This window comes from Cheilinus undulatus, linkage group 7 (genome assembly GCF_018320785.1).
Source record: "Cheilinus undulatus linkage group 7, ASM1832078v1, whole genome shotgun sequence".
Classification (NCBI taxonomy): Eukaryota; Metazoa; Chordata; class Actinopteri; order Labriformes; family Labridae; genus Cheilinus; species Cheilinus undulatus.
In genome coordinates, this window is record NC_054871.1 from 28159966 (window position 1) to 28186382 (window position 26417).

The window sequence follows — 26417 nt, forward strand, 5'->3', positions numbered from 1 at the left end:
TAGCTTTTCTCTGTCTTCCTGTCTTTGCATGTCTGCTTAATGTACAATCTTGGCACCAGGAAAAGTTGCTGTTCTGTAGTAGCAATTATGAGCTATTAGTTAGTGTTGGTACACAGCAAAAACTGAGTGCTGAAATCTCAGGGTTAAACATTTCACATTGATTTTAACTCTCAAAGTATCATTTTAACTCTATTCTGACTTAAATGACCTTCAGTGTTGGAGTCACTTGCCAGTGTTGATCCACTGAATGTTAATTAAACTCTGTAGAGAGTCAATTGATCTAGGCCAGGGGTGTCAAACTCACTCAGGCTTGGGGCCTGATTTGCTCCAATGAGATGGTCTGTGGGCCGGGCTATTTTAGAAAGGATTTACTTGCAAGTAATCTAAACAGGTCAGGCATTAATATGCTGTCTTTGTATCACATGGCAATTTTTTCAGATTTTTAACATTTTTAAGACCCACTGATGCTAAATCTACGAGACTGGAATATTCATAATAAATGTACATTCAGCATGACTGTTTATGGCTTTAAAATGGCAACCTGTTCACAAAATCTGATCTGATCCTTATTTCATCTGCTCTGGTATCAGTGCACAGAGTCCAGAGAGGAGATGAGTGAGAGAAAAGAGGGAGAGAGAGAGAGAGAGAGAGAGAGAGAGAGAGAGGAGGATCCTGCAGAGATTTATTCCAGACTTCTGCACTTTCATACTAGTCTACTAGAGCTACTAACCCTCACCTGCTGAGTGGTTGATAGGGATAGGGACTGATCTGGATAAGAGCCCGTGCGATAGGGCAACTTCAAGCTGGTGTTCCTCAAAACCAAGTTGCGACATTGTTCAGAGTGAGCCCTAGTACCCTTGAAACTGAAGGCCAAGTTCTACAACAGGGGATGTCAGAGAAAGGCCGCGAAGTGGGCGTCCCAAGAAGACGACACCCCAAGAAGACTGTTTCCTCACCCTGTCTTACTTAGGTACCGGCAGTCAAGGTTTGCAGGATGGTATGGCCGACGGCTCTCTGCCCAGACAGCCTGGAGCAGACTGCTTCTCTTCTTGTAAGACATATTCAACAGTCGTAATGCCACTAACTCAGTGGGTAACTTCACTCACAGTGCAAAAGCATCTAACATAAAAAAAAAACAACAATTGGTCACCACATACATGACCAAAAGAATCCCAGCAGTGATCAGTTTACAGCAGGCAACATCAAAACATACATAAACACGTATTAGCACATATTAACACATCTAGCACTTAGCCCAAGGGCATGATTGAAATATTTTACCTTTGGAGCTCCTGTTTTTACTGTGTATATAAAAAGCTAATAATATTCTGCCCAACTCCTGGCATAAACCCCCTTACAGTCATACCAAACCAAAAACAGCATTAAAAAAAACTCATGCAAGGGAAGCTGAATGCCACTTTTTCAACTTTCATTCAAACAATCAAACAACATAAGCTCTTTTGGTTCTAAACTGTATACTGATAGTTGGTTCTGTTCATTTTCCTTGGTAGACAACATCAAAAGAGAAGAAAACAGAGAATATAACAAAAGTTAAAATGTTCTGCTGACCTATTACAACTGATCCATTTCTCTCCTTAGAGCCAGAGAGATACATTGACTGCATAGTCTTCAGCACACATACACACATGGTAATTAGTAACACTTATATTGAGAAAGCATAAAGATCAGAGTCGTGTGACCGTGTCCTAGTCCTCGTCACATCTGACATATTTTTCTCCTAACCCATAAAAACACAATCACAAGAGCAAAAGCACGTCAGCCAGCACAAATCCATGAGGGAAATTAAACTCTTTACAGCCTGTAGTGGGAAAAAAGAAAGATTAATTGTTGCTTCCATCTCTCTAGTGTGTGCTGTGAGGAGCACAGCGAGTCACGGGTTTAAGGTGGAGATAATTAGATTTGATTTGCTGCTGTCCTCATGGTGGAGAATTGGATTTGGCAAGAGAAAAACAAGGAGTGTTGTGATTTTAAGCTATGTAGGCTTTCGGCTTAATATAATAACACGGAAATATCTGCTGCTGTTGTCGACCAAACAACAGTAAATCATCCAGAGGATTCCTGATTGTAAACTTGTATCAGGGCTATATAGCGTTGACTGCAATAACAGGATTAAAAGGAATTGTGCTTTTGTTAAACTGCATGAAAATCAAATTATAGCCAATAATGACCATTGATAACATACATACAAGATGAAGGTATCTAATTTAAGTCATGCCTCTGAAAAAAAGACTTTATTCTTTGGAAGGTTTGAGTCATTTTACTCATCTGCTTTGCTTTGCTGAAAGTTAGATAAATTATGAGAAGATAATTCTCCTATTAGATATAAAGCCTGAATCAGCCACTTAGTTTTTGACATTAATGTTTTGATAGAGGGGGTGCAGCAAGGCCTAATGTCACTAAGCTTCGCCTTATAACACTTCCAGCCAAACACAATCTTACAGCTACACAATGTTCAGGATCTTCCTCACAGAACCATCAAGAAGTATTAGAAATTTTTATTTCCCTGTGGTTTTACCAAATCTTATACAGTTATTAATTGGAAAATGGTTAAATGATGTGCATGGGGTAAAGGCAACCCTGATACAAGGTTTCCTGAGTGCAAACAGAGGTGGAAGTACATCCCTATTGTATTCCAGTAAAAGTACAGTTACCATAATTAAAACCTACCTAAATAAAAGTAAAAGTACTGTTCTATAAATCTAAGTAAGAGTAAAAAGTATTCAACTTAAAGTTTACTTTGAGTACTGATTACTATAGCTACTGAGGAGTTGTACAGTAAAATATGATTTCCTTATGGGCAAGAACAACAAGAAAACAGATGTCCAACCAGGTTGTCCAGGCAAAAATCACACCTTTATAATAAAAGTAAATGCACAGCAAAATTGACTGTGTTAATTAAACTCATATAGAGTTAAAGTTAACACTTTAAAAGTGTTGCTATCAGTCCACATATAATCAAACTACACTTTTGAAAGTGTTACTTATTTTACAACTTGATAGAGCTGCAGTATCTCTGGAAAATCTGTGGGAAAGTGGGTCTCTTCTGGCAATAACAAAGCAGAGATTCAACCTCATATCAAGGCAATGCATTCTGATAAAGAATGTGCACTGTGTCCTTTAGGAGCAACCAGGCGGGAACTCTAACTCAGTTGATACTGTAAGTTCGCTCATGGTGCAAATGTGTCACACATCAAAAACAACAAAAATCCAACAGAAACATGAGCAAAACAAACAAACAAACAAACAAACAAACAAACAAACAAAAAACAGTAGGTATGTTCCAAAAAACATCAGATATGTTTCTTATTTGGTGCTACATATGAAAGTGGCCTGAATCTGACATGAAGAGATCAGATCTTGGATCTTTGCATCTTGCATGTTTCTACAGCACCACAGAAGGCCCTAATGAACAAAACTCCATTTTTAAAATCCACTGGTTGCCATAATTACCACCTGAAGTGGGCATACCAATCAAAATTCTGACTGTTAGATGTTGCTAATATTTCCCAATTTTACACACTGCACCTTTGAGGACACTTTTATTTGATGATTAACATTATAATCCTCTGAATGCATACCCTAGACGATTTGGCTGGACTGGAGAACACACAGCTGCTGCTACTAGTAGTGATTTCACAGTGACGATTCCAGAGGCACCACATCTCTCAGAAATGTGCACGATCAAATGTGGCTTCAGAAGAAAAACAAATGTAAAGGAAATTGAGCTGTGTCTTGATATATAACATGGATGAAACCCTGGCTGATAAGAAGATATAGATGTGTTTATGTTTGTAAGCTGTACAAATAGTGCAAATAGTTGGTTATGATTCCTAGGCTGCTTGCTGTCATCGGCTATTCTGTTAGATGCAGTTTGATCTTGAATTATAAATATCAAACATGTTGTTATTTCAATTCTGTATAAAGAAGGCTCTGACTAGATCAGGAGCTGTTAAATAATGATATAGCTAAAACACACAAGGATTATTTGGAGCAAATCTGGCCTAAAATTTGGCATCTAGTGTGTAGCCAGCTGGATGACAGTGGATCCTGAACATCTTGGTTGTTTGCAAAACTAGATAAAGATTAGGGAAAATACTGATTCATGATTGTGATTGGCCTGATGTGAACTGGGTCAGATGGAAATCTGTGAATTCAAGGGTAAACCAGATACATTTCCAAAAGCAAGTCAACATAAAGTCTGCAAATTCTTCTGGTTCCCAATGTGAAAGTACAAACATTACCTGCCTTTCACTTTTATCGTCCAATTTAAAATTTATCCGTGGCGGAGCCAGACTGTTTTGACTGGAGTAGCCCACATTGAGGCTGTGGATCACGTAAGGTTGGTCTGAAGTATGTGCTCACACATACAAGAATGAATAAAAGGTATTTACCCTGTCTGGACTCATTTAACATTTCACTAACAGTAATGTATCCCACAGATGTTTTATTCCTGTATATAAAAAAATGACTCCCCTTGGATGTTTTACCCTTCTATTGATTTTATAAATCAATCATGTTCAGTACAATAATAATAATACAATACATGACTGCATTAATATTCACCCCCTTTAAAGTAACTGACCTAATTCAACAGAGGTCCAGCCAATCTGTGTAAGTCTCACAGCTAGTGAAACAGGGATCACCTGAGTACAGTGACTGTGTCTCAAGTGATTGTAGTATAAAGACACCTACGTCTGGAAGGTCCAGTCACTGGTTAATCAGTATTCCTTGCTACCATTACACCATGAAGACAAAAGAACACTCCAAGCAACTCAGAGAAAAGGCTATTGAAAAGTGTAAGTCAGGGGATGGATCCAAAAAATTCCAAGGCACTGAACACCTTCCAGAGTTCACTTAAATCCATCATCAAGAAAAATGGAAGGAATATGGCACATGTATAAATCTGCCAAGCTCAGGCCGTCCTCACAAACTGAGTGGCCGTGCAAGATGTAGACTAGTAAGAAAGGCCACCAAGAAACCTATGACTACTCTGAGGGAGTTTAAAGCTTCAGCATCTGAGATGGGAGAGACTCTGCATACAACAACTATTGGTCAGGTTCTTCACCAGTCAAAGCTTTATGGAAGAGTGGCAAAGAGAAAGCCACTGTTGAAGAAAACTAACTAAATCTCAACTAGAGATCGCCAGAAGACATGTAAGAGACTCCATGGTCAAGTGGAAGAAAGTTATTTAGTCTAATGAGACCAAAATGGGGCTTTTTGGCCATCAGACAAGACGCTATGTTTGGCAGACACAAACACTGCACATCACCACAAACACACCATTCCCACTGTGAAGCATGGTGCTGGTGGCATCATGCTGTGGGGATGCTTCTGGCCCTGGAATGCTTGTAGAGCCAGCTGGTAAATGAATTCTGCAAAATATAGGAAAATCCTGGAGGACAATCTCATTCAGTCTGCAAGAGAACTACAGCTTGGGAGAAGGTTTATTTTCCAGAAAGACAATGACCTGAAGCATACAGGGAAAGCTGCACAGAAATGGGTTAAAGACAACAAGGTGAATGTTCTGGAATGGCTGAGTCAAAGGTTGGGCCTCAATCCAACAGAGAAAGTGTGGCTGGACGTGAAAAGTGCTGTTCACTCCCAATTGCCACTTAACCTGATGGAGCTTGAGCAGTATGCAAAGACGAATAAAATTGTAGTGTCCAGACGGAAAAGCCTGATTGAGACCTATCCACACAGACTCAGTACTGTGATTAAAGCCAAAGGTGCTTCTATTAAATACTGAGTTGAAGGGGGGAATATTTATACAGCAATTTTACATTAAATTTTTTTATTTACAATGTCATTTAGCAGACGCTTTTCTCCAAAGCGACGTACATTTGAGAGCAAGAACAACACAAGCAATGATCTAGACAAGAAGAAACAACATCAGTAAGTGCCATCAAGTGCTTCAGGTTCAATTGGACGCAAGTGCTGCCGTGTAGAGTTTAAGGCAGAGTACCTAAAATATACGTTGTTTATTTAGTTTTTTTTGTTTGTTTGTTTTTTTGTTTTTGTTTTTTTTTTTGTTTTTGTTTTTATGTTTTTTTTATTTTTTTTATTTTTAGACAGCAACAATGAATCAAGGAAAATGTGGGATCACTAATTGCCATTCACTAGGCTTCACAACAACTATTTACCAAGTACCAAGTGCTGGATCATTCCCAAAGAGCTGGGCAAAGAAATCCCAGAAGTAGAGCAGGACAGTGCGAGCTAACTATAGTTGGGAAACTCATTCAACCACTGGGGACAGCAGTGGAGAATAGTCTGGCTGAGACTCAATCTACTACTGGGGACAACAGTAGAGAATTGCCTAGCTAAGTGCAAAGTGTTCTCTGAAGAGCTGGGTCTTTAGCCTTCTCTTGAAAGTAGACAGGGAGTCTGTAGATCGAATGGAGTTGGGTAATTCATTCCACCATTTAGGGACAACAGAGGAGAAGAGTCGAGCTAGTGACTTAGGAGCATGATGTGCTGGAAGTACCAGGCGCCTTTCGCTGGCTGAGCATTACTTCGTAGTGTTTTTACTTTGGCATTAAGGAGTTTTTTCTTTGTAATTTTTTGTGTCAAAAAGCCAAATTATATTGACCATGATTGGTTAATGAAAACAATAAAAGGGGAAAATTCAAGGGGGTGAATACTTTTACAGGCATTGTCTACTGTAAGTCCTATTAGCTTTGTTTTAAATAACATTACAACAAGATATCAGTATTCCTGATTTCAAGTACTTATAAAAGCAAAAGAGTCACATAGAAATGCGTAGAAAACTATAAGAAGCCTGCAACAAAGCCTTAAAATCTGCTTGAAGTACAAGTTTTACCTCTGACAAGACACATAGCTAATCCTAGTTTAGAATTTTGAGATGGCCAATCAGGATTTCCATTCCCCTGATCACCCCCTGACTTCGACCTTGCAATTTATATCCCTAAACAACCATGCTCTTCTCCTTCACTCTCCTTCCTCAAATCCGAATAGACTTAATCCTCCTCAGACAGCTAAGAAATGGTTTACATGCCTCTTGAATGCACAATTAGAAAATTAAATGAAGAACCCGTTTATACACATGAAGTCATAACTTGACTGAAGAAGACAAAAGTGATTCTTGCCGTCTGAATCACTGAGATGTCAAACAGCACGATTAAGCTATGCCAATACTATGACCTTCTGATGACCTTAGCCCCACATGTCACCAATATGTCAAGAAGTCTTTTAGGTCAGCTGTCACCAGCAGTCTGCCTTCAACAACTTACTGTCACATGGATAGTAAATGGTAGAAGATCAGCTGGAAAAACACTATCCAGGAGGGTTTCTCAAAAACTACAGGACTTTACTAATGAAAGCTTATTTTCTTGTCTTACCCATTTGCTGGATTTGTTGATTCTGGACCATTATTGTTTCCTGGTAGCTGTAACCTGAAACAGATCAACAACATTTTTGTCTGTTTAAACAGAAAGAGGGACATCTCAAGGGATGCAGCACAGCTGAAAGGACAGCTATTGTTTGAGGAACATGATCATGAGAGCCATAGAAACATAGAGAGCGATACATGTGGACACTCCCAGGCTGCTGACTTGTTGACAATGATTTGTTGGGAACAATTCTGCGGAAAACGGCTTAAATTGTGGAGAAAATGTCCATGAAATCAATCTGATATTTGGACAAATCTTTGGCAATCTTTGGTGCCTAAAGTCAGCTGTGACAGAGAGTAAAGCTTGAAATTTTACAGATTTCTTTTACGGTCTAAACTCACCTGAAATCAGTGATGATGGGATCCAGCTCTGGACTGTTTATGACTGACAATCTGTGAAAATACAATAAAGTCATTGTTTTTGTGTGACAGCCTCACTTTTACAGTTATTAAACATGATATAAAAGATTGTGAGCAGCTCTGAGTTTGTTTTTAAATGATTTAATGTGACTGCGTGCACAATGTTAACGTACTGGCTCGGGGTGTCCGGACTGTCGGGTATATCTTGCCTCTGCGAAGCATCCCTGTGAAGAGGTCAAAGGTGAGCTCAGAGAGAATATTACAGTGGGTGTCATGATGGTGAGAAGAGGACATGTGCTCCAAGTCTGAAGGTAGAGGTTTCTACTAAAAGCTTGAATCAAAGTTGTGACTAGATAAGATTGTCAAAATGTTTGAGTTTCGGGTACTTTTTGATATAGAAATGATAAAATCATTGTTTTAATGATCTATATTATCAAAAACTCCTGCATACCATCTAATTTGCACAGATTTTGGCTATTTTTGTGCAAATATATTGATAAAATTGTTTTGGCATCAGTAACATTTTCCAAGTGAAGCAATGCCAAAGTATATAAAAATGTGTGCAAGAGTTTGCAGGCATTTTTGATTATTGAAAACACACAAAAATGCCAATAGGAGCACTGACTTTACTGATTTGTTAAGTCTTTTCTGTCATGACAAAGCTTGCAGTGCTGTTCTTTACTCCTTTATCATAAAGAAATGTTTCCAGTTCTGATAAAACTGCTGCTACACTGTAGCTACATCCAAGCTAATTGCTACACTGGTAGCAGCCATTGCTATTAGCTTCCACTATAACTAAACCCCCAGCAGAAAAAGTTTGGTAGCCACTGCATTTTTCTACATTTTTTATGTTCCAGTGTTCTTATGTTAATAGAGCTGTCAACAGATTAAATTTTTTAATTGTGAACGATATTAGAACATCTGTAGTTGATCGCAAAACATCACACCCTTTTCATAACATTTGAAAATCCAAATATTTTGCATTTTAAACTGTTTTTATGCCATTTGGTATAGACTGAAAATGATATGAGCATACATTAAAATGTGTGATAATGCTAGATGACTTTTGAGTCTGTCTGTGAGTTTTTTAAAGTTAAATGAGACATTAAGGAGCAAGGGTTGACCTATTTTTCATTACTGTGGCTGTAGAGAGACGCTGACATGGCTTAACCAAAGTGTGCTGAAAGGGACAAAAAAACAAAAAAAACCCTGCGATTAATCACAGTTACGAAAAAGTTGGTGCACTAACTAACAGACCCTTATTAATTATGATTAACTTGGTTAATCTTGATCCCCCTAATTTTTAATAACTATGTTCTCATATATTGTTTATGTATACAAAGTAGTTCTAAGTACGGTGGTATGCAACATTGTCAAAATCTAGGAGCCAATGTCTTCAATTATTATAATCATTTCCATGGTTACACCAAGCACCGATTTTGCTGCATCACTGGGATTGTAAAAACTGTATTTATTTTGCCTGAAACTGTAAAATACTCATGCTTTTCTTAAAATGAGGTTAATATTACACAAATTGTTGTCTTCTACATGAGGATAACCCATTGTTTTACAGTCAGGTAGCATGTGGCAAGTTTACTTTGGACTGTTATGACATATTGTTAATGATCGCATCCATTATGAAGAAAATAAAGAGTTTTACTTTAGGAACCACAATGTAATAAATACTGAAAATAAATGTATAGAAATTAGATATTTTTTATCATATTTGATCTTCATTGCTCTTGTGGATCAAAGAGTGGCATCAACATTAATATATGTCTATTTCATAAGAAGTTAGAACCCTGTGACAAGAGCTTTAAAAGAGCTTTTATTGCAAAAAATAAAAAATAAATGTATGAATTAATTTCAATTACATCAAAAAAGTATTTACTTCAGAGTGTGTGGCCCTTTTTGTTTCAGTTTGTACATGTTGTCCCTATTCAAAGTGCCTGTCTGTTAGCTGAGGAGTCAGTCTTATATTACAGACTGTCATTTCCATCATTTAGCTGCTTGAAGAAGTCACACCAAGTTATTTTGCAAAAGAGCAAAAATCTTTTTATTTATGTAAATTACACCACCGACTTGTAACAATTATAAAAGTATTTTTCAGCTCAGGGATTGAACACAGAAGCCTGCTTGTCCACATCATTATGACAATGTAATGTTGTCTAACAGGCTGCAGATTGGCATCAACACAGTCAGAAACAATAACCAGTAAAGGATCATCACACCAAACTTCACATTTAAATGGTATTTTTCCCACTGAGCCACAATGCTCAGCCTCTACCTATCTATCTCACATATAAGGTCCTTCAAATGCAAGTCACAGCAAGCTGTTTTCTGTCTGATGTCTGAACAGTAAGAGCTTTGAAATCATCTCTAACCCATCTACAGGGCTGAACTTCACAGATCATATCTCTGCTACTCAGAGGACTGCGAGTTAGTGTGATTATAGACGATCTCTGACAATGACAGCACAATCCCATTATGATAAAGAGCGAAAACACCACGAACAGAGACAAGTATGGACAGGATTTTGACTCGCACTGATTCTTTTAAAATCCTACACATCTACTCACTTTTTCTTCACGCTTCGTCTCCAGTTAATAAAACTCATCCCACAGACGTGAGGTCCGGTGAAACAGCAGAAGATCCCGGACAGAGCAGGTTAAACAGCGGGCATGGGTGGACAGACGGACAGAAACACGGACAGACAGAGAGATAGAAGAGCAGTCCACTCGTAGTTTACTCTGACAGAAGGCACAGCAGCTGCAGTCTTCCTCCTTCCTTCCTGACGTGGGAAAGGTGTGTTGCTCTCCTCACCATCAGAATGACTTTCCTATTTAAATACACTGCAATGTGGCTGTTCTGCTGCATGTCCTGGTTTCATGGTCCTAAAGCCCTCCTTGTTTTATATGGTAACGCTCCAGTATACACTGTATCTTTAAGAAAATAAATTCAAGAAACACCACTTAAATCTCAGAAATTATATATTCAGTGTTTTGCAACATTCTGCTTTACTTATTCAGTGTACCTCCATTTGAATATCCTAAATGATAGGGGAGACTGGTGACAGTTGGAACACTTTTTCCATTACTCTCAGTTACTCAGAGACTATTTGGACTAGGCACACCAAATCTTAACATATTAAACTTACATGTGTCTGCTAATTACCCATACCATTTAAAGATGGCTACATATGACATATCAATCACAATATTTATTTTAATAGAGGAATTCAGATGTTGCAACTGACCCCAAATCTGGGGACAGTTGCAACACGGATCAAGGACGGTTGCAACATAAAAAAAAAAAAAACATTAAATTTCACTCATTAACTTCTGCTTTTTGTCTCAATAAGCACAGTACTCCTTCAACATTAAAGTATAATATATTTAATAAGTTTTGTTTTGTGTAAAACAAAGGCCTACCTTGAGTCAATGTGCAGATTTTACTGAAGCTATAATTGGCATTGTGATTTGTTGAAAGGTTTTTGGAACACAGTTCATCATTTCACTAAATCAGTTTTAAAAAACAAAATTTGATTTAATACCCAGTGTTTGTTTATTAAACAACAAACCAGTTTTTCTGTTTGATCCAAAAAAATGCAGATTATTAATAACCGTAACATATTTTGTCAAGAAATGGATACTTCTATTTTGGAAAAATGAACTCCCCACGACCTTTAAGATATTTCTTGATCAGATTTCTGAATTTCTACCTTTAGAGAGATTGACTTTAGAAAAGTATAACTGAGGCTTCATTTTTAAAGACCTCCAGCTCCCTTTAGTACCATGCCTGGAAAACTTCCTAAGATGTCCCTAATGGACATACTTAAGTAATGACAAAGAATCTGTAGTAAAAGTAAGGTCTACAAAATTGATGTTGTTAACTGTCATTTATCCCTCTTTCCTCCATGAGTGTGATGATGTTTTTGCAACTGCTGTTTGTTTACCACAAATTTGTTTGGACGCAGGTTCTTGTATGAACAAATGTGTTGTATGAATTTAAATTTACTCTTTTTATTTATTTTATTATTATTTTGTCCCCTTTTCTCCTTTATTCATTTATTTGGATTTGTTGTAAAACTATTTTGGTTATTTCAAAGGAGGTTTTGGAATAAGTGGGTGGGATTCCGGGTGGGAGTTGAGTAATGTACTCCTGTATGTTTGTATATTTATGTTATATTCTGGCTGATGTACACATGGTGAAAATAAAATAATATTAAAAAAAACTCAATATTTCAGTGTGGGACAAAAAAAATGTAATAATTTGCCATACAAAAAACATTTATTAAACATGTTTTTAGTGAACAAAATTCAAATGTTTTAAAACTCTAGTGAATATGAACTTTGATTTTAAGTTTTGTTAAATGCACACAAATAATACCAAAAAAAGAGAGCAACACGTGCCCCTCCCCAACAGTTCTGCTGGCTCCTGAACAATTCTGCAGATTTCAGAGCAATTCTGCTGGCTCCCAGAAAGAATCACAAGAATGGGAATTCTCATTGTCTTATAATATGATTGCCTGTTCTGTTCATCGTGAGCAATGAAATATATTAATTGTGCCTGTTTTGAACTAAAAATCTTCAAAAATACTGTGGTGTGGTCTGTTTTGATATGACTAGCCTAATTAGCATGGGACAGTTGCAACAGTTGCAACCGTCCCCATGGTATCAGTCATGACACAACATCAGGTTGTAGCTAGCCACACTGACATTAACACACGCTAACCATGTCACTGAATAGTTAACAAAACAATGACTCAAACTAGGTAAGTTTGGATTAATTCATACAGGACAGTATGACAAAAATACAGCTCATGAAAAAAGCTACTTTCATACCCCCAAAACAACTTTGTCTTGGTAAAGCAGGACCAGATGCTCAATATGGCCTCTCTCCTCTTGGTAGGCAGAGGGTCTAACTGATTATACGGCTGAAAAAATTTTTTTTATTCTACTTAATCATACCTTCGTAGTTGTAATGTGAAGAAATGTGGAAAAGTTCAAGGGTATGAATACTTTTGCAAGACACTGTATCTCTAACTTCCCTTTAATCAGCAAAAATCTGGAAAAAGTTGTTTTCAACCAAGTCAACCATTATCTCTTAACCAACATGACAAATACCAGTCTGGCTTTAGAACCAACTACAGTGCAGAAACAGCACTTATAAAGGTAATCAGTGACCTCAGGATCAGCAGTGACACTCAAAAAACTTCAATCCTTGTCCTGCCTGATCTTACAGCTGCCTTCAGCACCGTAGATCATAAAATTCTCATTTATAGACTCCAGAATTCTATTGGTTTATCTGGTCCTGTCCTCAAGTGGTTTGCATTCCACAAAACATAAAGTTCTTTGTTTCAATTGGTAATTTTGATTCTGCTGAAAGAGATGTTTTCTCTGGTGTTCCACAGAGCACAATACTGGGACCATTACTTTTTAACTTATATATGCTCACAATCCAAGAAGTCATTAAAAAACACAATATATCATACCACTCATATGCTGACGACACACAGCTGTACATGTTAATTTTTCTGGTGATTTTAGTTCAGTAAATAAACTTCTACATTGCATACATGATATTAACAGTTAGATGGCAAACAATTTCCTAAACCTTAACCCAGACAAAACTGAAACACTGTTTGTGCTTTCCTGTAATGAAATGTAAATAAAGTTGCTTGCTTGTTTCATACAGACAATTGTGGTGCTGTTTTCATACAACCAATAGATGCACTGCTCTACAGTCAAAAGTATTGCTACTTTGAAACAGTCAATAGTAGCACTGCATTCACACAAACAATAGAAGGCCTGCTTTCACACAGCCAACAGGAGCACCGATTTCAAACACCCTATAGTATTACTGCTTTTATACTGCAGAGAGGACTCAATCAGCCAACAGAAATGATGACTTATAATGGCCAATAGGAGCAAAGCATTCATTCAGCTAATAAGAAAGTTTCTTTCACACAACCAATGGGAGCACTGCTTTCATACAGTAGACAGGATCAAAGCGTTCTTGTGGCCAATAGGAGCCCTGCTTCTAATCAGGATTAGCAGTCAGGATTTTTTCATGCACATAAGCGTTTGAGGCAATAATGTCACTTTTTAGTGCAGCAGACCTATTGCTATTTGTTTTGAGATGTATTTGGGGGATTTTAGACCTTTATTCTGGACAGGACAGTGATACAGCAGGAAGATGGGGGAGAGAGTGAGAAAGAAGCCAGGTTGAACTACCTGCTCGGATGACTGTAGCTTTGTGCATGGGCCACATTCCAGTTGCTAGGCAATTGGCCTCCCAAACTGATGCTTCTGTTACACGGCAAATTAAATAAACTCTTATCACTCTCTGCATACTTAAAGATGATTCTGTCTGAAGACAACACACATATGCAAAACTACATATTTAATATTTATTCTGTTTCAGTTAAATGCATTACATATTCTGGCCAAACCTTGAAATAAGGTTTTTTATTTCTTACATGTTAGAAAATACAAAATAAAATACAGTTAGCTTGAGTTTTAAAAAGCATGTATGGGCAAGCCTAGAAACACAAGTGGTTCTTAAACTGGATTTCTGAAATACTGAGGAGCCTGTACAAATGAGACTGACATATCTGGTGGCCTTTTTATAGAGAAAGAATGAGAACATTCAAGTGTAGTAAGAGAGGAGACTCAGCTGTGAACGTAATGAACACATAGATGAATGCTTTTTTCTTGTATTCAAATTTAACTGCATAACAAGAGATGCACCATATAGGAAAAGAGGTATCAACGACAGATAGCAGACTGGTTTAACATGCCAAGAAGAGAATGTGAAAATATGAATAAAACCATATGAGAACAGATGAGTGGTGTCCTGAATGCTTTGAATTTTTAAGTTAATCAAGTACAAACACAGTTTTTGTTTGGACAGCTGAGCACTTCCTGTTCAATATGAGGCAGGAAAAAGAAGAAGAGGGCTAATCATTGGTCAGCTGACTGCTGTGTGGGTGTTTGCCAAGATGAGCATTTTCTCCTCTTCATACCAGGCAGCTTTTTTGCAAGTTAAATGTCCACTGACACTGAAGTGCACAGACTGAAGACAAAATGCTCCATGGAAAGACATCAGTCAACTTTCACTTGAAAGAAAGCATCTACTGGAAAGAAAAGAAACAAACTAGATAATCTCAAGTTGATACAAATGCTTATAAAAAGCACCAACAGTGGATCATGATAAATGGGAACGGGTGTAGAACCATAAAATTATTTTCACTAATTGAGGAAACTGACCTTTTTCATTACAAAATGTTTTAACCAATCAGCATCCAGTTGTCACGGAGCATGACACTGTTTTGGGAGACTATTCAATCACTGGGAGAAGCATCAATTAATCAGTATTGACAATAATATAAACAATATTCATTTCATTACCCATGCCTAACCCACCTCTATGGATATTAATTTTTTTCTGTGCTTATACATTCATCTATGACATTTTCTTTTTTTGATCTCATGTTTGTTTGCTGATGTTCAGACTCACCCGCATTCCAGCAAAAATAATACATTCCTTAACCTTAACATTTGGGTGTTAAGGGTTAGGGTTAGCTAAAATATTATAAGTATTTTGATGATTCCATTTCTTAGATACCAAATATTGGATGTTGTTAAATGTAATGGATTTGTGCAGTCCCTTGTAGTGTGTCCTGAAGTCCAATGCTAATTAATGTTAGATTTATTCCTTTTAGTGCTCAAAAATACGCCTTTTAATAAAGAACAAAGTAGTGATGGGAAACAATGAACTAAACTTAAAAAGTAGTTGAAGAGTTGAAGCTGAATGCTATACGTGATGGATTTGTTCATAAAACTGCACATTTGTAAATAAAAATAGCACATGCATGGCAGTACATGTTCACAGCTGGAGAGATATTTTAGAGCTCTATGAAACAACCAAGGATATTTCTAATTAAAGAAATCTCATGAATTTTCAGTACGGAGAAGATCTTCTGTAAAATGTGCAAGTAAATGTTAGTGGATAAAGACAGGACCTCTGACAGTTCTGATCTAGACTTGAGTGCATGTTTAAATAAATTACATTCTAGCGAGTTAATGCAGGATTTGTAACCTGGTGTTGAAATCAACAATCTTTACATTAAGAATCCATATTCACTGCATTCATTTAACAATCTTTTCTTCAGGATAGCGCAGTGAAGACAACAGTCTGGAGAACCTGCTTTTGAAAGATTCAGAGATGGGTTTGTAGTTCTAAGGAGGTCTCTTTTAGGGGTCAGCAGGTGCTGCTGAATCAGTCCTATACAGTCCCCACTTTGCTTTGGTGCTTTCTGAGCTGGTCCAGGCTGGGCCGTGCCATGCCAAGCAAGGCCAGGACAGAAGAGGAGGAGAAGGGAGAGGAGGGTGGGTTCAGGAGTTCTTCAGGAGAGTTCAGACTTGCTGAGTGCGATGGCCAGCTCCAGGTCCTCTTGTTCCTGCTGGGTGAGCCTGGCAAGTCGCTCTTTCTCCTCTCGCTCGCTCTCGCGCTTTGCCCACTCTATCATGTCTTCTTCTGTAGGATACTGCTCCATGAACACACACAAGGCGAGGGAATAACACACATATGCATAGAAATATAGGGGGAAAGGAGAAACAAACAGAGACAAACACACAAACTGTTAACCAGTTGTCAGAGATGAACACTTGAACTTAAGAGTCTGATGATAACAGATACCAAGTTATATTTTCACAGCTGTACAGTATGATGAAAGTTAACATTATAGCTACAAATGATAGCGCCACTTATTTTATTGTATTCAACAAGTGTTGGTGCTGTCAAGTGTATGGCATCACAATAATAGAAGTCCTACAGAAAGAATCTTCCCTGTCATCTCTTTTGTTTGGCTACCAGAGCTTTCCAACCTTACTGATACTAAGACAAATATCAATGTGTATTAGATAACTATGAGGGTGACTATAACTGAGCAAAGATAAGATTTCATCTCAAAGTAAAGACACAACATTTTTAATAAGAGTTCCATGAATATGGCTGTAGAAGTTCCATGTTTAGGATCAACCTTATATCAATCTTTTCTCATTCATTTTATGTAATCTAGGGGCAGGAATTGGACTGAATTAGGATTGCAAGCAGCAAAGATTCCTGACCAAAATGCAAGCATGGATGTTTTAGATTAAATCTGTAACAGAGCATTGCATTGTATCTGCTTATCAGCCACTTTACAGGCTGAAACATTTTAGATAACATTTTAAGATAACAGTGTATCTTTGGTTCTGATGCTGTATGTGACAGAGAACAGCATACTTTATTATATGGGTTAAAAAATGTTATTCATGGGCTTCCTCAGGATATGAATTCTTAGGGCACAAGGGAGAACTAATTTCAAACGCTATGATCAATACAAGACCATATCATAGGAACATTTAATACAGCAAGTCACTATCATAACTTAAAATGAATTGTAAGAATGGCCTTTAAAGTCCCTGTAAAGTGAAATCCAAACTTTGTGTCCTGACACACTCAATATGTTGGAATAAGGTTTCTGTAATCATGTAAAAAAAAAAAAATACTGAGATCTACATCAGACCAAATTTTTAAATTTAGACTTTTACAAAGGTTTTCCCCTCTTTCCTTGCTTGGTTTTATTTGAGCAGGGCAAATTTAAGAGCCCATGACATCACCGGTCTTGATGGGTAATTCCCTGCCCCCATAATGCCACAATGATATAAAATCACAGAGCAATTAATCTCAGTACAGTCTGCTGTTAGCCGATGTTACTGCCTACATTGAAAGAAAACAGTAAGCTACATGCTGTTTTTGTTCATTGTGTGCCCACACCCATCTAGAGCCTCACCTTTCGTGATTTTGAAGATTAATTTGATAAACTTGCAGATGTTTTTCATGACTGAAATTTGGCCTGGTGGTTCATAACCCAGTGGCCTGTCATACAACAAACCTGAAATAAAAATCTTTTTTATCACTTTACAGGGACTTTAAGGCCCTTAAATCCAAAATGTGGTCAGCCCCTTCCTCAAGCTGTTAAACAAATAAAAGTTAAATAAGTTTCTTGAATCAATTGCCTTAAAACTTGAAGGCTTTTACCCAGTGTCATGTTTACTGAAATTTTGGAAGAGAAACATTAAAAAACATATTCAGGTTTCACAAATACAAAATGTGAATAATTGGAATATTAGAACATAGATCTATGAATTCAGTCATCACTAAGACAGCGGACATGCACAGTGTCAACAGGTTAATTATTATTAATAAACACATAACACAGGAGAATTACAGAGCGGTTTTAGCCATGCAAAAGAAAGCAGGCAGTGATGACAACATAAAGAAGCTGATGATTTTGTAGGACATGCATAAGTACACTTCAGAATCAGTAGAAAACATGCATTTATTACTTAGAATAAGGTATTTAAAAAGAAATATTTGTTAAACACTTTAAAAAACCTAATTAAAAAAAATCTTAATTTTGCCTCTTGTAGTTTAATGAGATTTTCTAATTAAACACTCTTGTACCATCAGGGACAACACTGTTGTTTTGGCATGATTTAGCTCATTTTTCTAATTTGTAATTTATTTTTTATATTTTCAAGTAATTCCCCAAAGCATACCACACTTGAGACTAATGTAATAATTCACAAAAAAGACAAAAGTGTGTTAAGAACATTCCCTCTATTACTTTAATATAACAAAAGAAGACTGCTTAAAAGCAGGAAATAATCCTACATTTGTGCAATGCTCTTCATAGTAAAATTCAAGAATTTTCACATCTTATGGTCCTTTGGTCCTTAAAGAGCTCAGGTGTTTGCCTTGAGTTGTTTCATGGATGCACATAGAAGCCAGAGATGATGCCCTTAATTCAACTCTTTATTCAACTTTTCTTTGACAGAAGATGTAAAGAAACACACACAAAGAGAGAATACAGGCGATCTGTTTCTCAGGAACACACTGTGGACCAGACAGGGGTAAGACAAACTGATGGATGGATAAATGGACTCATGGACTAATAAATAGTGAGGAATGGCAAAGGCGGTGGATTGAGTGAATCAGTAAGCATGTGCAGGTTGGGGTTTGACGGGACATGCAGGTGCAGGCATGAAAAATATTTTAGGAATTCATCATTGATACCAATTTAATAATAAACAATCAACAAGAACACAGACTCCTTTCCCTAATTTTGCCACAACAGACTGAAGCTTGGCTTTTTATTAAATATATCTCAGATATTTCACTATTTTCCATTAATGAGAAGAAAAAAATAAAACAGGGAAGTGCAATTCCCCTTTTCTTAACAGATAAAATGGCTTATTGCAGCCGCTTAGCTCATACTCATGACAAAAAAACCCTATCAGACAAAACATTTCTCAAAAAGGCACCTTACATGTATCTCCAATCAGCCATAAAATTTTGACCACCTACGCAGTCTAATGCAAACCAATAACTAAAAACTAATGCGTCTGAAATCTCTGTGAGAAAGGGTGTGTTTACCTTTTTCAAGTTGGTTGTCTACCGTTTGACTCTGTTAGTGCTTAGAAAAGTTGGTCCTTTGTATCATGTTAGATTGCAAAAAAGAGTTGTGTATTCCAGTGCCTTCCTCGGATTTGCCTGTGAGAGTAATTCCACTGAAAGATCTTTTAAATGTCTCGTCTCTTTCTGAGAGCACTAAGCTCCACCTGTGGAGGGGCAGAGGTACGAGAGACTCCTGCTTTATTAAAAGAGACATCTTTCAATATAATGCACTCCAGTGCCCCACCAAATACAACTTCAATAATAAATAAAAAAACTATAATTAAGACCTCTTTGTACACAACTATATCTGAAAATGTAGAAGCTTTGCAGGAGAAGAATTTATGGGCGATTGTTTAGCATTAAACTGCAGAGTTGGTCATCATGTACTGGCAGATCAGTGTATTTAATCAATGAGTTCATTAGTCGCTAAGAGTGACCCATAAACTTCAACTTTATATGTCTAACTCGTGATGCAACAAGCACAATGCTGCATCTCTTTGTCAAGGTCGACTAATAAAACAGCTTCAGGCCCCTGTTGTGCAAATTCATCACATATTGACTCTGAGGATGTTTCTGTGAAGACAGCCAGTATTCACTTTGCAGCAACGGACATTTAGAATATACCTGAGACGTTTCAGTGTAAAAAGAGAAAGATTTGACAATACTTCTTCATTTTATTGTGGGTGAAATAAACACATGCAGAAGCTGTGATGCATGCTTACAAAAGCAAAATACAAGCAGCTTTTCATCTCTTCATTCACTGCCAGCCATTAAGAGGGACTTGTTATTACGGTAGATGTGTAGGCCAGTAACTTCTGTCTGTTACACATATCAAATGATGAATGTATCAGTGTATCCTTTATTGCTGTACTTCATATTTCTTACATCTCCTCATAGAAAACCAGCAGCATGACCACAATCACAGAGTTTAAATAAAGTACAATCCAAACTGATTAGTTATAAAAATCATTACAGGAATAGACTTCTTATGGAAAGAAAATATTGCATTCATTGTAAAAATCAGCAGTCAGGATACAAAAAACCCATATCAGATTTTGAAAATTGAATATGTTATTGTCAGCTCAGCTCAGGAAAGATGTTATTTGATTAACAGTTGTAGCATCAATAACCAGTGCTGTTGTATGTCACTTTAAATAAGCTGATTAGTTCTTCTCTTAGACTTAATAGTGGCAGTGGATGGAGTGATAACAAAGCTGGCTTGATTTGCCTGGTAGGTTAAACTTAATAAATCTCGTAAACGTGATTTGTTAGCTGGAAAAAAGGAAAGAGGATGTAACTATTGAGAGTCAGTTGAAGGTGAGGGAGAGGGCGAGAGGGAGGTGCTCACTTTGTCAAAGCTGGCAAATCGGTCAGCTTCCCGTAGGTTCTGACGAGGAGGGGAGGAGGGGGCGAAGGGGTCGGCTAAAGGATCCTTGGCAGGAAGGGAGGAGGAGGAGGATGAGGAGGAGAAGTCGCCTGAAGCCTGCGGGAGAAAGTGCCCTCGTCGCTGGAAGGAGTCAGAGGACTCAGTTCTGGAGATGGATGATCTCTTACCTGATACAGAAGAGGAGAGGACAGATTTTTTACTGACTTTAGAGGACTGAAATCAACAGTTATTAGTGAGATTTACAAACGCAGGTGCTGACCTGGAGGTGGAGGAGGTGGTCTAGTTGGCGTACCCGTTTTAGGGGGAAGGGCTGGGGGGACATCAGGGCTGGTGGACTGAGTTTCTTCTTGGAACAGATTCTTATTGTTGATACCAAACTGGTCAGAACCATTGGACTGAAACAGAGAGTTAAAGTCCAAATCAACCACATGCAGTATTTAGAAAAATGAAACAAAAAGGAAACCCTGATAACACTGCAGCATAAATATTTGTGGTTCTGTATTTTACATCATCATCACTGTCATTCGTATGCACTGCAGAGGGAATTTAGCGAACATTTCCTCCACAGGGGAGAATTAAGCTGAAGTGCTCCACTTATTTCCTCCCAGAAACCACAAAGTACTCAACACCTCACTCACACTCTTCCTGAATGTTCTGATATTAGAAGTAAGTTTCACCTCAGTGCTTTCCCTAGGTTTGTCTGTTAGAGGTGGTAGTCTGCTCCCCCCTGGTGGGCAGCTAGAATTTTTTTGGGCTTGTTTGCCTGTATTAGATAGTACAGCTTAGGAGAGATACTTCTGAATAAAAAACAAGATACTTGTGCCCTACAGATTAGAATATATGGAGAGAGAGAGAGAGAGAGAGAGAGAGAGAGAGAGAGAGAGAGAGAGAGAGCAAGCTCAGCAATAGGGTGGGTGGAGTCAGAGCTATGGGTGTGGTACTCTGTGGTGGGCTAACACACACCCTGGCATGGCGTGGCGCATCATGAATTATAGGGAGAGAGTGGGGGAAGACATGCACCAAACATACACTGAGACCAGAACAGCCTCTGTATATGGGCACCTGCTCTACCAACCGAGCTAAACCAGCACCTGGGGGCTTATTTGGATACTTGGAATTTCCCCTTTCAGGACTAATAAAGGCATATCTTATCTTATTCTGAAAGGTCATCTAAACAGTTAAAAATTATAGCCTATCACAACATTTTGATAATGTATGTGAATGATTAGGGGAATTAGGGTTACAAAATTATAATCACTTGTGTTTTTGCAAAAAACGACATGCCACCTTTGCATAAGTCAGGGCCTTGCATGAGCACCCATTCAGAAAGGCTACATCTGCCCCTACTGTTTGCACTATAAACACATTTTGTTACTTGGGGCCCAAATTCACATCCTGGCGCTGCATCAGAGACAAACAATAAAGGAAATGTGTCAGCAAGATGTTCATGCTCTGTTAAAAGAAAATGAGTAAATTACACAGGGGTTCCATTAATTAAGGCATACTATAATTTCATTTTGAGAGGCAGGGGATGGGGCAGTGGGATGCCACTCCTAATAAAGGGTAAGAGAAATACAGCAACTATTTATTTGTTATTCCAACATCTAAACATATTATCTCTCAGTGGCTTTGTGCAACCTGATATAATGAATATCTAACTCTAAACAAAGTACTTTGTGCAGGTAAATCACAGTGCACAAACACCTGATTACCTTTGACAAGGCACTGAAGTCTGCAAAGCCTCCTCCAAATGACTCATTACCAAACACAGCAGCAAATGGATCTGGAACACAGAAGCATCAATGAGATAAATTCATCAGAAAAAACAGAAAACACAAAGTTTTCCAACAAAATAGATTATGAATGATAAAATGATTAACCACTGCAATTCTAGCTGTTCCCAGAGGGTGGCACTAAACAACAAGTCATACCTGGATCTGAGTTGGCACTCACTGTTGTACCACCTGGAGCGAATGGATCATTGGATGCAGCAGTGTCCTTCTAAAAAAAGCACATTAAAAACATAGAACAGATCTGAGAGTGTTATATAATTCATTCTGCTGTGGACATAAATATTCTCAAAATGCATGTGTTTAACTGGAACTATAAGTTTTCCCATTAAATCTTAATGAAACGTGAATGCTAGCTTCAAAAAGTATCCTTCCAGCTTTTTGGATATAGAATATTCTTAAATAGAGAATATATGGAAAACTAAATATCAAGGCACGTTTAGAACATCATTCAAACTATATTAAGAAAAACCTAAAGCATAAACCCAGAGTACACCATAGTCAGACTACTCACCACAGCCAGATCAGAGTTTACTTGAGAGCAGCTGAACGGATCTGTCCCTCCATCCTGAGAACCAAATGGATCTGTCTCACCAACAGTGTTCATTTTGCCCCCAAACAAGTTAGAATCAGACATATTGTTGCCCGAGGAACTGAATGGATCCTTGGCAGCTGAAGCTGGATTTGTCGGTTTGGAGGTGAAGGGATCTGAGGTCGTTGCTGGTGCTGTGTCATTTGGCCTGGATGAAAACAGATCTGGCTCTGACATCCCAGTAGTGGTACCAAACGGGTCAGTTGAGGCGGAAAAGGGGTCGTCTGAGGAAAAGGGGGCGCTTGAGGTCTGTTTAAAGAAAGAGTCTGCAGCAAAGGGGTCTGACCCTTTGAATGGATCGCCTCCAAATGGATCTGACACCATACAAAGCAGCAGTTAGTAAACAAAAGTGGTAAATATAATATTTTGAAAACTAAAATTATTTTAAAATCATTTTTGATTTATTTCACATTAAATTGATTGTTCCTTTTTTTGTTAATTTCATTTCAGGGCTTAACAAAGAGAACTAACCTGCTGCATCAGCTTTTCCAAATGGGTCATCTTTGAATGGATCATCTGTAGGGTTAAGATACAGTATTAGTCTGACCACTCAACACAAAAATTACATCATTCCTCTTAAGCAGTAAGTCAACTCTTTCCTGTTGGCAATTTGGAACATTTTGTTTGTATCAGTTTATTAATCTTTGGATGTTTGTGGGGGCTCACGGTCAGTAAAGGGGTCAGAATGGAAGAAATCCATCTCAGGCAGGGAGGGAGCATTTGTCTGAGGCGGTAGCGAGGAGGTGTTGGTTTCCGTGGACTCCGCAGGCTCCTCTTTTCTCTCTGGCTCTGGTGATGAAACCTGAAGAACAGAAACACTTTTTGATAAGTTAATCCCTCAAACCTCCAGTTTTTAATTGTTTCTATAACACAGGTATCATCTACCTTCGGTGAGCTCTCTTTAGGAGACTCCCCTGCATCATCTGTGACCTCTGAGGAGACATCAGGTGTCAGGCTACTTTGTTCCTAGAGATATAAGAGGAAAACAAACCTGTGATTACCATCACTTAAAGGGATTTATTCTCTGACTACATTGCATTTTGTATTCCTGTTTTGAAAATGCCATGCATTATTATGAAGTTTTCACAATCAAATAAAAAGAAGAAAATCCAAATGCTAGTAAAACAATGAATGTCCTCAAGCCTTACTGTGGCGTCTTCGTGTTCATTACCTTCACTGTGTTCTCCTGGGTCTTTGTGAGGGAGGACACATTATTGTACAACTCAGATGAGGCTAAACTAGTATACAGATCATCCAGAGCATCATGTTTGTGTTTGTCTTCCTCTGGAATCTTTGGACTCTCTTCCTCCTTCTCTTCTTCCTCATCTTGTTCCTTTTCTTTCTCCTTATCTTTTTGTTGTGAAAGTTCAGTCTGCTGATTCCAGACATTAGATGGATCTTCTTCCTTAAGCTCTTTAGGCTGGTCTTCCTGGAAGAGGTCCTGCTGGAAGGGGTCCACCTGGTGCTGCTCTGCTGAGGGGCCAGCTGATCCGTTCATCATGACAGGAGAGCTGTCCTCCAACGCTCTCTTCCAGCTGAGTTGAGCTGTCACTGACCTCTCCTCTTCCTGAAGATCGTTCAGTTTCTGTTGAACCTGAGAGAACAGAAAGAGAAGCAAAAATAGAATGAAAACAGAAATATTACCAATATTCTGCAGGGAAAGGGATCTTCATGAGAATGAGAGTGACCTGTGCAACTTGTGTGAAGGAGTCTTGGACAGACTCTTTCAGAGGTGTGAGCTGCTCCTGAGCAGCCTGGACCTTCTCCTGCAGCCTCCTGCTCTCCTCCTGCAGAGCGAGAAGCTCCTCTCGTGCCTGGACAAGCTCCTCCTCATACTGACATATCCTCTGCTCCTGCTCCTCATGCTCTGACTGAAGCGATGAGATCTGTAATGAATATAACCATAATGAGCACACTAGAGTGGCACGGAAGGATGAGTGTACTTGTGTTCATATGTGTTTTCCAGCAGTGAAATATGTGTAATATGTGCTGTAAACCTACCAGTTGGGTCTCTTGGCTGGTCTGCTGACGGATATGAGACAGCTGTTCCTCCAGGGAGCTTTTCTGCTGGTCCAGCTCCTCCAGGGCCTCCTGGACCTTCTGACGCTGAGTCTGGAGTCGCTGTAACTCCTCGCTTTCCCTTGCCACCTCATCCTGCAAGTCCTGAAACATCAAGGCAAAGAGGAGACATGTGATTGTATGTTTTCTACAGTAAACATAGGAAAAGGAAACTAATTACACTGATTAATTCTATGTGAGTAATAAAGGCAGAGGAAAAGACAAGTTTCTCACTGTTTTTAAATCATGACAGACACTGAAAAAAGACAAATATGATGAACCTGATGGAAGAAGTAGGACTTAAGTTCATGTTTATGACTTGAATATATTTTTGTCGTAATTGTCTTAATCATTTTTTGCTACTTCAGAAAGAAAACTGTCTAATTTGCACAAATACCTTGGCACATATCAGTACAATTTAGACAGGTAACAGAAGTTTGCCTGCAACTTTTGGTAATTTAAAACAAGGAAGAGTTGCATTGCACATCTCTTTCTTAGGACAGCAGCATCAGAGGTCAAGATGTCCATCAAAAAGTTCAAAGAAAACAACCACACACTAACTTGAGAAAAAGAGGTATTTACTTGCAACGTTTCTGTACTAGACCATCATTAGGCAAACAGTTTGTTAAAAGGGCAGGACATTTTGATTAGGAAGTGGCCTCACACCTGCAACCAACTTCTCATCATAAAGATCTTAATCCATAAATGAACAAAACAAACATCAGCTTCCTGACTGAGAGGGTAAAAATGAAGGACTACTTGACACCTAAAATGCAATTTTCAACAAGTCTATCAATAATAATGTTAAAAAAGGGGACTGAAGTTCCAGAAAGAATAAATTTACAATAAAAATAAGAAGACACTGTAGTAGAACAAAAGGGTAGGGAAACATTACAAATAAATATCCCCTTTTTGCAAGTTAGACAGTGTTCAAAAGTTTTCTTTGAACTGTTTGCTGGTAATTAAAACCATTAAATTACAAAGGATACACAATATTACTGGCATACTTTCAGTATCTGGAGATATTAGCTAAAAAAAATTAAATACAGGTATCAGCAGATATGTACATTTCTTCCCATATTGCTGCCCATATATTGGCCGTACAATGTATGAATGAGTTTGAAGCAGAACAATGGACCTACCTCAGCTTAAATTGGTTTCTTTCTTCATCCCCATTCCTTTAACTTTCAAGTGCTTATTAAGGATGGAAAACTTAAGTCTACCTTAATTGCTTGCACTTGAGAATAATGTGTTTTAATTGTGTTATTCAAGCACTTTTTCAGGATTGTCTCAGGG

General features: G+C 38.1%; 2 protein-coding genes across 2 annotated transcripts in view; both read right to left on the reverse strand.

Annotated features, from left to right (window-relative positions):
* ttc39a (tetratricopeptide repeat domain 39A) overlaps positions 1 to 10579 on the reverse strand; it is a 42949-nt gene extending 32370 nt beyond the window's left edge. Inside the window, exons 1-4 of the mRNA XM_041790596.1 lie at positions 10366 to 10579; positions 7960 to 8010; positions 7769 to 7819; positions 7377 to 7430 (exon numbers count right to left, since the gene is read on the reverse strand). Coding sequence (XP_041646530.1) covers positions 7377 to 7430; positions 7769 to 7819; positions 7960 to 8010; positions 10366 to 10403 — 194 coding nt within the window. The 5' untranslated portion in view covers positions 10404 to 10579. The remainder of the gene's footprint in view (positions 1 to 7376; positions 7431 to 7768; positions 7820 to 7959; positions 8011 to 10365) is intronic.
* A 3353-nt stretch (positions 10580 to 13932) lies between these two features.
* Positions 13933 to 26417, reverse strand: part of eps15 (epidermal growth factor receptor pathway substrate 15) — a 32566-nt gene continuing 20081 nt past the window's right edge. Inside the window, exons 14-25 of the mRNA XM_041790848.1 lie at positions 25065 to 25226; positions 24752 to 24949; positions 24235 to 24657; positions 23949 to 24029; positions 23730 to 23865; positions 23535 to 23579; positions 22986 to 23377; positions 22613 to 22682; positions 22394 to 22464; positions 20941 to 21076; positions 20643 to 20848; positions 13933 to 16337 (exon numbers count right to left, since the gene is read on the reverse strand). Coding sequence (XP_041646782.1) covers positions 16197 to 16337; positions 20643 to 20848; positions 20941 to 21076; positions 22394 to 22464; positions 22613 to 22682; positions 22986 to 23377; positions 23535 to 23579; positions 23730 to 23865; positions 23949 to 24029; positions 24235 to 24657; positions 24752 to 24949; positions 25065 to 25226 — 2061 coding nt within the window. The 3' untranslated portion in view covers positions 13933 to 16196. The remainder of the gene's footprint in view (positions 16338 to 20642; positions 20849 to 20940; positions 21077 to 22393; positions 22465 to 22612; positions 22683 to 22985; positions 23378 to 23534; positions 23580 to 23729; positions 23866 to 23948; positions 24030 to 24234; positions 24658 to 24751; positions 24950 to 25064; positions 25227 to 26417) is intronic.